This window comes from Dioscorea cayenensis, chromosome 5 (assembly GCF_009730915.1).
Source record: "Dioscorea cayenensis subsp. rotundata cultivar TDr96_F1 chromosome 5, TDr96_F1_v2_PseudoChromosome.rev07_lg8_w22 25.fasta, whole genome shotgun sequence".
Taxonomy (NCBI): domain Eukaryota; kingdom Viridiplantae; phylum Streptophyta; class Magnoliopsida; order Dioscoreales; family Dioscoreaceae; genus Dioscorea; species Dioscorea cayenensis.
Genome location: NC_052475.1, coordinates 16,535,615 through 16,547,094, shown reverse-complemented (window position 1 = coordinate 16,547,094; position 11,480 = coordinate 16,535,615). Strand labels below are relative to the sequence as shown.

Genomic DNA, 11,480 nt, shown 5'->3' with positions numbered 1-11,480 from the left:
GTGAATCAAGATCAAGTTTGGAGAATCTTCGAAGACCAAACTTGGAAGATCGACGACTAAGTTTGGCAAGTTCGTCGAAGACGACGAGGACGCTGCGCCTCTGCGAGGGACCCGCTTGATGAGGAACTCAAGGAGGTAGGCTAGTTGCCGCAATGGATCGGAGATTTGGTCGATCGACTCGCACTCAAGCATGACCCCTGGGAGGTTGATGGGTCTTGAGGTCGTCCCGCAACGCAACTGTAACTCATTCAAGCTCAGCAATGTGCTATGTTGCAGAACTTATGTTACAACAGGTGAGTCTGCAATGACTAATTTCTAAGATTTTTAAATTAGTAGTCATGAGATTCTAAAAGAGGTACGTGCTATATCTGGGACGCTGAGATCTATATAAGCTCACCTTGCCCGTCGAGATCGTAGTGCTGACTCTTGAATGACTCCTCGAGGAGAGCGTGCGAGCACTCGACAATCTAGAGAGGTAGTGATCTTTATTGTTGAGAGTGTGGTGACGAGTGTTCTGTACTCATCTATTTTTACCTCTTTTAGTGTATTGTTTATCTCCGGCTCGGGCCCCTCCGCACGCAGTGCGAAAGTGATCGAACCCGAGAGTTACCAACGCCAGTGTGCCTCTCGTGTTTGTTTGTCGCTCTTTCTTTATCGGCTATGTGAGATTTCTATGAGTGCTTAAGTGTTACCTGATACCCACAAACCACACCAAAGGAACTAACACAAACTATGTTGGCGGTTTTTATTATAATATGTTATTTAATCATAGCATAGATTTGCCATAGCATTTCTATATATAATATTATCTGAATACTTCGATAAATATAAAAGAATGCCAATGTGGAATGAATTTGTCAGTGTAATATTATGATTACTGCATGGCATGTGACATGGCCATGACATTTGAGCAACAAAGTGCATTATATATATATATATATATTTGATCAACCAATAAAGTTGTGGCAACAATAATTAGGTATTTTAAAATATAATTAAGCAAACTATACTTTCATAAGTGGTGGAAGGATTTTACTATTTAAATACATGTGAAACATATTTTCATATTTGATGTAACAGGGATTAAGTGAGATTGGTTTAAAAATCTGTTATAGTCAATTTTCAGTTCTATCTTTTAATTCCTCGGAGGTTTTCCTCCACACATAAGTTTTTTTAGAACTTTACCCATTTTTTTATGAGAATGATAAATAATTTTTTTATTAGTTTAAATAAATATATAAATTACCCCTCTCAATCAATATTAAGGAAATCGGATCCTCAATCCCTAAAAATTTATCATCATTTTAATTGGAAGATACACTAACAGCCTATATATATATATATATATATATATATATATATATTTTGAGAAATTATTCAAATCATCCCCCAACTTGTCACTTGATCAAGAAATTTCTAAACTATTTCATATATCCAAAAAGTCCTCTCTTTTTCTAACACTATTTTATAACTCATTTTTTAGTATTTTTGTCAAAAAATGCCTCTTGGTGATTTTAAACAGAATCACAAAATAATAAACAACAAACTAAGATATTAAACACCAACAACAAACATTAAATAAAAAAGTTACATTTTAAATGAAATTTTTTTTAGTTACACATAAATACACAATGTTAAATAAAAATTGCAATTAATAAATTGGAAGTATATTTAGTAAGCTGGGTAAAATTAGATTTTTAAATAAAATAAATTGATGTAGAGACTGAAAAATAAGTTAACTAAACTAGGAAGAACTGCAGAGGAAATTAAAATGTCAGAGAGAATGCGAGAGATATTTGAAAAATTACAAAAACTAATAAATAATTTTTTTTATTATTTTAATTGGACTTCTTCTCATCTTTATTTCTATAGACTATTATTTAAAAACAATGAAGTCAAACAGTGGCATGCATTACTGGCATATCCACATAAGTCCAACTTTTACCATTTATTTTTATAGGGGAAATAAATTATATTAGCGTGGACGTTGGATATCATGCACTGTTGCGATCTTTTTGTCCTCCGGCTTTGGAATTTGTGGTTATGGTTGTAGTACTATATATATATATAGAGCATCGATCATCTACGCACGTTCACAGATTCGTAATCTGTGAATGTTGTTCTGGGCCGTTGGATTTTAATCCAACGGTTCTACACTATTCAGTGAACAGTAATACTGTGCTCATAAACAGTGTCCAGTAAAAAGTGGGATGGATAATGTTTTCTAAAATTAGATTAATCAACCCAATTAATACAAGATTAGCTCTCACTGTGCATTATCTTAATCCTACTATTACTGTTTGTGGACGTCTGTGTACAACCACAGAAACCCTTTTCTTATATATATATATATATATATATATATAAGGTGAAAGTCACAATTAGTACATGAAATTCATTTAAACTATATTCACTTTTCTTTTTGATTAATAATTTTAAATGCCTCTTAAGTCTTTGAAAGTTTCAAAATATTTTAGACAAATCTTCTGATATTTAAATTTACTGAATAATCCTTATTTTTTTATAGCTTACTTTTAAGTTAGTTTGTCAGTTTATTTTATTTTACAACATATATTTCTCGTTTAAAATGTATAGTTTCCGTTCAACATTGCTTATTTTCGTTTAACCAAATAGATTTTCATTTAATATGTAATATTTTTTGTTTAATATTTGACTTTTTTTTAATATTTAATCTTTTTATTTAAAATTATGTGTTTTTTTTTTAAAAAGCTGAGTCATTTCTTTTAGCACCAATTGCTTTTATGACAAAAAATTTAAAAAGATACATTGTAAAAATAAAAATTCTTCTATGAGTACTGAAAATTAGAAATTTTTTTTTTGTGACTAACCAAATTTCAAAAGGATTATTGGTTTATTATCACAAAATTATATATATATATATATAATAGAGAAGAAAAACCCAAAAACATCACTACTCATCTCTATTTTTTTATTCTTAAATATAAAAAAACAATTAGGGAAAACCAGACTCAATCCCAATCTTCATCCCTCAATTGATCATCTTCCTCTTTTGGTGGCATGACAACCATAACCACATTTCCCAAACTACCCTCAATTCCTTTTTCTATCAACTCCTTACCTCTCTTCACTCCCAACCTTCCCTTGTCCTTCTTCTCATCTCTCTCTCCCGCCACCAAGTACAACGCCTCCGCCGTCTCCACCGCTCGCCGCCGCCGGTCCACCACCACCACCACCGTCTCCTTCTCATACCTCCCCTTCTTCCACGGCAACACCTTCGCATTCCCAAACTCCACCGCCACACCACTCTCCAGCGCCACCACCGGCCCCCCACCCCGGCAAAACCACCCATCTCCCCCACCCCTTCTCCGCCGCCACCACTCCCATCTCTCCCTCCGCCTTACACCACGCCGGCGCCGCCTCCACCCCTTCCGCACCGTCCATCTCTCTCACCACCGGGAACAACGCCACCGATGACGTCTCCGCTACTTCCCCGTACCTCAACCTCACCACAGGGACTCTCAACTTTGTCTCCTCCTCATCGTCGCCATCGCTGGCGCCGTCGCCCTTGAGGGCCTTCTCGATCTCCTTCTTGATCAGCGCCTTGGCCGACTCCGTCTCCGCTAAATCCAACGCCTTCTCCAGCGCCGCGATCCGATCCGGCGTCGCGAGCGCCTCCAAGCCCAATCGTAAGTAAGTGTAAGCGAGGCAATCGCTGGGGCTATCCGCGGAGAAGGAGGTCCAACCATCGTCGCCGGTTCGGCGGGGGAAATCCTTGACGGCGCGGGCGAGTTCTTGGGCGGACTTAGCGTCAAAACGATTGATTGCGATGTGGCGGGCGGTGGCGGAGCGCTGGGTGGCGTTGAGGAAGCGGAGCTCGTAGAGGAGTTCGGCGCCGCCCTAGAGAATCAAAGAAGGGAGGAGATCGGGATCGAAGGAGGAGGAGATGAGGGAGTTGCGGATCTGGGCGGCGACGGCGAGTCGGTTTTGCTCGACGCCGGTGATGCCGGTGATCTCCTCGATGAAGGGTGGAGTGAAGCCCTCGCTGGTGAGGAGGGAGGAGATGAGAGGGGCGTAATCGTGCCAGAGTCCGAGACGGTCGCGGAGGACGTCGAGGCGTTCGATGGGGGTGAGGGAGCGGAACTTGGGGGGAAGAGGGGAAGGAGGAGGGCGGAAAGGTTGGTAGGCTTGGCCGGGAGGAGTTGGGGGTGGAGGACTTGGGAGCTTGGAAGCGGAGATGGGACGGAGGGAGGGTTGGTGGTCGGCAGCGACGGAGAAGAAGGTGGAAGGTAGGGGTGGAGGAGAGGATGGATGATGATGATGATGCCATTGCCATTGAAGGGGGAGAGTGAGAGGTGGAGTGAAGAGCATGGGGCTCACGACCGCTCACTCCTTTATCCTGTTATCTCCATAGATTTTTTTATTTTTTATTTTTTTGGAAATAATTAGAAATATATATATATTTATTTTGTTTTGAGATATTTTGGTGTTTGTGTTATTTATTAATTTATTTTGTAAACATATTTTTAATATTTTATTTATTTATGATAAATATATTATTAGTGATACAATGTTTTGATTTATTACATAAGATATTTTCCTTTTTGTTTAGGAGATGATTTTAATTTTAACTCATATAATAAGGATTAAATGTGTTAAAATTCACTCTATATTTATGCATATCCTTCACAAAATTTATCTATATTTTGTTAAAAATTAAAAAAAAAAGTTGTCACCGACAGAATGCATTCTAGATCAGATGAGAGTCATGAGACAAGTTCATTATATAAATATAAAAGAATGTGAAAATCTAAGGAAGAGTTGGCATAACAATTAACAAACCCCCCAAAAGAATTCCGGTAAGGTATGGGCATGATATGTTATACATTTAAACTAAAAAAATAAAAACATTAAAAAAGATAGAAATAAAAATGATTTTTCTAAAAATTTAACTCATTCAATGATCTATTTTATTTTTATTTTTTTGAAAAGGTGGATAAACCACTAATTAATTAAGAAGAAACAGAGAACAGACCAGAACAGATCAAAACCCCTCACACCACAAGACGTAAACAAGGGCAAAACAAAAACAACCGACCACCCGAGGAAACACCCTTCCTCGCAGAATACAACAAGCAACAGGGGGAACTAGCCCGTGACAAGATCTGGTGCCTCCTCGGCAGATGGGTCACCACCCACCAACTGACTCCTCGATCCCAGGAACTCGAGACTTCGCTTGACCTTGGAGATGGAGTCATCAAGTTTCTCCTTAGTCGAATCTGCAAGAGCATCAAACCACGAGAGTAGCATGCGATTAATATTGATGATAATGCAGTGAGCATAGGAAGAATTTTAGCATTAAAAATTCTATCATTTCTTGCGAGCCAAATATTCCAAGTCAAAGCCTTAATCAGCAAATCCACAAAAAGCCTGGCATCCGGTCTCACAGAGAATCTCCATGACGACCAAATGAGATGCACAGAAGTTGGAGGTTCCGGCACCGAAAGTAACCTACAAAGAACCCCCCACCTCCACGGCCAAGAGCAATGAAGAAAAAAAGGTGGTCAACCGAGCTCTAAGTTAGAATGGCACATCACGCAAGTAGCGATCGGAAGATGGTTGCACCTTCTTACTTCCAAATTTTCCAAAGAGAGCACCTTATTCTTCCAAACCATCCAATTGAAAATATTGATTTTCTTTGGGCAATTACTTTTCCAAATGAACTTTGCCACATAATAGCGCAGTCCCCCATCATTAAGGAATTTATAGAAAAGATTTCACCGTGAACTGCCCATTCCCATTTAGTGACTACCTCTTATTGTCGATCCCCTGCATACTACTTGCCCTACGCCGATCCCGGATAGCAGCAACGTCAACATCCTCGCAGAAAGGTTGTGCATCTAACATATGCTCTAACTCATAGAACGTCGCATTTTGATGCGGACAGTCGAGAAACAGATTTATGCCAGATGAACATCGGGGCCCTCCCATTGAGCCACCTGTCCTTCCAAAAAAGAGTTTCTGTACCCCGATAAACTTCACTTATAAAACAACAGCGGAGTGCAGGAAGAGCATTCATCACCCCCTTCCAGAAGAAAGACACCCTCCCCCTGAGACGAGGGAACAGGTTCCAACTCTCCCCACCATAGTTGAAGCAAATAACATCCCTTGCTCCCCACTTAGGGTCAGTAGTGAACTTCCACCACCAATTATCTATTTTACGGTCTTCAAACAAAGACCGGAAAATATTTTTTATTTTTATTTTTTTTATACCGTTATTTTCTTTCAACCAACAACTAGGATTGAAACTAACAAACCCAAAGAAATAAATAAAGGAAGTAGGCTAGAATACCAAAATTGAAGTTTTTAAAAGTGAAACAATGGTTGATATCTCTATAAAAATAAAGACTCATGATATGAAGTGTGGTTTATGGGATTAACCATGATTTCGAGTTTGAGGCGACTTTTCTTTGACACAGGGAGCCCCTTTCTTCTTGGGTTGTCTTTTTCGGCGTTCGTTATTCAATCCTATGAAAAAGAGCAATGCACCAAAGAGAGCCAAATTCTACAGCAACAACACAATGACATTCCAATGCTTCAGTTCTCAACAAATATGACAAGGAGGACACATTGTTCAAAGGAAAGATTCTACGACTGTGTAAACATTGCAAAAAAACTTGAAAAATTACGGCTCCTCAATGTGATAGTTGTAGAAATCATAGATCATAGGAGAGATAAATGCCAAATAAAAGCATCCGTATGAAATAAATAAATAATAGTAATAAAGCGGGATCGGAATGACCCGAGGAGATCTTGCAAGGAGATTGATGTGTTCTAGTATGATGCATGTTCATCAAAAGAGCACATAAATGCTAAGGCTAAAGAATATACATACGGAAGATAAGCTCGGTGGAGCTACAGTAGAATAAACAAAAAGGCCCCCAAGTCCTCTCGGAGCTATTGTAATACCGGTGACATGTTTTTATCTAGGAAAAGGAAATAAACTTTGTTATGGTCCTTGGAATTAGAAAAGACGAGAAAAAAATAAATCTGAGAAAAAAATGATAGGAATAAGTAAGAAAAAGAGAAATAAAGCAATCAGAATCCCCACACTTCAATTTGTGGCCTTTGCATATCCAAGAAGGAGGGACAATCTGGGACGTAATTTGGTCCAACTTAGGGCTGAGCGCCTCGCTTGAGTCCTTCTACTCCCCGATTAACAAACCTACAAGAACATGTTGAGTCACAAAATAAAGAAAATGATTCTAACTGTAAGAAAAGTGTAAGGTTTTAAAAGCCCTGACAGCAAGTATTAAGAATATAGTTACATCATCCTCCACAGAAAAACATAATTCTAGAATTATTCCGCACAGTTAACAAAGACTCACATGGCCTTTCAAAGATAATCTACAAATAAGCATGTTTTTGTTGCTTAAAGTAATAAGAAACCTGAGTATCTTCAGGAGGAATCCAGGAAGTCAAATTGCATAAACTGTTGTCCAGGTGCTTCTAGTTAAATCAACCCAAGACTTGACATAAGAAGCAAGATAATTGCTTTAACATATTAAAGAGAATAAGGATAAACAAAAAGTTTACAATTTTACATAGGAAAAACCTGTTGTAAATTTGAAAGTTAAATCTCTTAGAAGGACTTTCTGAGAATTTCAATTATATCACAATGTCAACGGGGACCAAATCCTTGTCTTCTCTTTAATTCTTTAAGGTGTTGTTTGTTTCAAGGGATGTAACTCCAAATCCCTAATCTTTTTAAACTCAGGTGTTTGTTTTAAGGTATTTCATTTTTCATTTGTTTTTGAAATCCCATCATTGGGGGATTTTGTTTTCCGGTCAAAATGATTGTAAAACCAAATCCCGAGAATTCAAAACCAATATATATGGTTATACATACATATATACATGTATGTATATACACTCTATAGATATATCTATACATAATATGTTTACATATACAAATATACATATACAGGTATGTATATATATATATATATGCATAGATACACATATATATAGATATATATACTTATATAGATATATATACTCATATATATACATATATGTATATATATATGCATATATGAACACATATACATATATTTATACAGAAATATATATACTCATATACATATATGTATATATCTATATGTGCATATTTGCATATATGCAGACATATACATACACTTATACATATGTGTTTCCAATTCCAGATTTACAAATCCTTCCAAACAAACATAAAATCCTATATACAGTAATTCTAGTTACATCCAACCAAACACAAGATTTAAGCTAGCATGTATTTTTAAAAAACCAAATATTTCGGTTACATTGTAACTAAAAATCCATTGCATTTAGAATTACATTCAACCAAACACTACCTAAGTGGATACCACACAAAGGTACTTTTTCAGAGATGTAAATCACACATGAAGAACACTAAAATAGGTTTTCCAAGTGTACTAAAGAAGAATAAATTAAATAATTTTTGAGGAAAACACCGCTAAAATACCAACCATAAGTAGAATATTAGTGACACTAACTAGTTTTCCAAGAACTTTCTTAATTCTAATGCTTCACAAACTCCATTCAACAAAATTACATTCATTATTTATCTTCTTTTAATTTTCCAAGTATTTTTTTGTCAAGATTAGCGGCTAAAAGCGTTAAAAGGTAGGAGCGCAAACAAATCTTAGAAGAAGCAAATCGGGGTGAGGGCCCATGCACTATATGGGTGCTAGGATCATCTCCCACATAACTTCTACTCGCACTCCCAAAAATGGAATTTCACTCAAAATTCGAATTTGTTAAGAATATATATCATAAATATATAGAGAGTAATAAGAATAGAGACCCAGAATATTTACCAAAAACCCTTTTCTTCTTCTTCTTCTTCCCTCTTCTTTATTTCTCTCTTTTCTTTCTCTTCTCTATATCAATTTACAAATGAATGGGAGTATTTATAGGGTTACAAAAGTTGAATGAGCAGCGGGGATCGATTTGATCCAACGGTCCAAAAATACTACAGTTGGTGGAATAATACTGATGCTGAGTCGGCCCTACTGAGTGTTACCAAAGTCGGCTCCTACGAGTGAAGTTGTACGCTACTGATGATTTTTCTCTGACAATATTGCTACAATAGGCATCCATTAAAATATTTGTTTATAACACTCCCCCGCTTGGATGCCTCGACCCGAAAGGATATGCCTCGTTAAAACCTTGCTAGGAAAAACCCAGTGGGATAAAAACCTAGCTAAGGAAAAAGAGTACACTATCCTTGGCGCATTTGAGGGATTCTTGCTCATTAAAAACCTTGCCTCGGAAAAACCCATTGGGATCAAAAACCTTGGCGAAGGGAAAAAAATCTGAGTCTCACCCTAAATAAATAACTTTTAACTTCATGTCGAAGTACTTACATCCTTAAGTCTTCTCATCCCGATTTTTAGTATATAAGTCTTTGGTGAATGCACTTAGGAAGTGATTTTTGTGAATAGATCGACGATTCTCCATGGATTGAATCTTTTGAACTTCTATAACGCCTTCTTTCTGGAGATCATGAGTGTAGAAAAATTTTGGTGATATATGTTTAGATTCATCACGCTTTAATATAACCTCCTTGTATTTGAAATCTGAAAGCATTGTTGTCTTCATAAATTCTTTGTAGCATTTGTTATTCTTGATGGTAATTTGCGGGATGAGTCATATATACTCGATCATAGATCGTAACCGTTGGCATTCATGACTTGCTTCATGAAGAGCTATAATTTCGACATGATTTGATGAAGTAGGCTGTAAGAGTTTGTTTTGTGAGCGCATAGTGAGATAGATCTGTACCATTGTAAGAAAACATGTATCGATGCGAGATAGCCCTTTGTGAGGATCGAGACGGATACCCAACGTCACGAAAACACATGAGGTTGGATGAAGATTCTTGTCGATAGAATAAACCCGGATCATGTAGTTCCTCGTAAATAACGTAGCACGTCTTTTACTCCTTTCCGGTGTCTTCGTGTCGAGTGTAGAGCGTATCTCTGCTAGAAGATTCTTTGCAAAAGCTATATCTGAGTGCAGTATTATTTGCGAAAGGTACATTAATGCACGATTGCGCTCAAATATGGAGTTTACGGACCAAGAATGATCTCTCCTTCTTCCGGTGGGCGAAATGGATCTTTCTGAACATCAAGAGTTCGGACGACCATTAGGCGTACTCGATGGATAAGCCTTCTCCAGTATTGAATCTCTTGAGCACTTTTACGTATAGGGTTGATTGATGCACGAAATATTCACGAGGATAAATGCTCGATTTGTATACCTAGGCGAATTTGGTCTTTCCCCAAAATCTTTCGTTTCAAATTCTTTTTCTCGAGATATGATCTTTGCGATTCTGATTTCGGGGAGGAGTACTCTGATTTAAATCATCCACATATCTTCTATCACAACAAAACCGTTAGTATAACTTTTAATAAACACACATGGACGTATACTATCATTTTGGTACCACTTCTTTTTATAAGATATTCACGAGGCGGTTATACCACATCAGTCAGGATTGTTTTTAACCCATAAAGAGATCTCGTAATTTAATAGAGTATAAATGATGATTATTTGTAATGTTTGTTTTTCTATATCCTTGAGGGATTTTCATATATATGTCATTTTCAAGTAATCCATACAGGATATCTTTGTGACGACATCCGTCAGTTGCATATCTAATTTATTACTAACTTTGCCATAGCAATTAAAAATCGAAAAAGTAATTCCGTCCATTACGGGAGAATATGTCTCTTCATAATCAATTCAGGGCGTTTGAGAAAAAAACCTTGAGCAACGGTCTTGCTTTGTATCTCATAATTTGATTATTTTCATTCCTTTTTCTCACGAATCACCCATTTATAACCCATTGGTTTTATCCCATACGGTGTTGGCACTATCGGTCCCAAACACCTCACGTTTTGATAAATTTAGCTCGGCTGGATAGCTTCTTTCCATTTTGGCCAATCATTTCTTTAGTCGACATTCTTGATAGATCGTGGCTCTGGATCATTATCGGTATTTATTTCTATATCGCTAGCCAGATTGTAGATGAATATATCATTTTATTTCGATCTCATGCTCGAGTTCAATCTTTGACCATCATCTACATAGCAAATTGAATTTTCAACATTTTCAGAAATATCATCCCCCATTGACTTTCTTCATTAACTTGTTACGAGGGGTTTTTATAATTTCCTCTGCCCTTTTACATGGGAGATCCTTTCTCTTTATTTTTTACTTCCTTTTTCTAGGAGGTGAATCTTTGGCATAATTGGTCTTCCACGTTTTTGTCGTGGTTTATTTTTCTACTTGATTTTTCTTTCGATGGATTCTTAGGAATCTCAATTCTTGCAGGGAGCATTGGCATGGTGGTATATATGATTTGGTTACCGTTTTTAGTATCGAGTGAATGCATCGAGTATTTCATTTGCAATATTTTTGCAATTTAATGATCC

The 11,480-nt window shown here is 37.0% G+C and overlaps 1 protein-coding gene across 1 annotated transcript; it reads right to left on the bottom strand.

Annotated features, from left to right (window-relative positions):
* Window positions 1-2,970: 2,970 nt before the first annotated feature.
* Window positions 2,971-4,403, bottom strand: LOC120260689 (rubisco accumulation factor 1, chloroplastic-like). Its single transcript, XM_039268230.1, is given in 2 exon segments — window positions 2,971-3,308; window positions 3,310-4,403. Coding segments are annotated over 2 exon segments (1,359 nt in total). The 5' UTR covers window positions 4,351-4,403; the 3' UTR covers window positions 2,971-2,990.
* Between the last annotated feature and the right edge of the window lie 7,077 nt (window positions 4,404-11,480).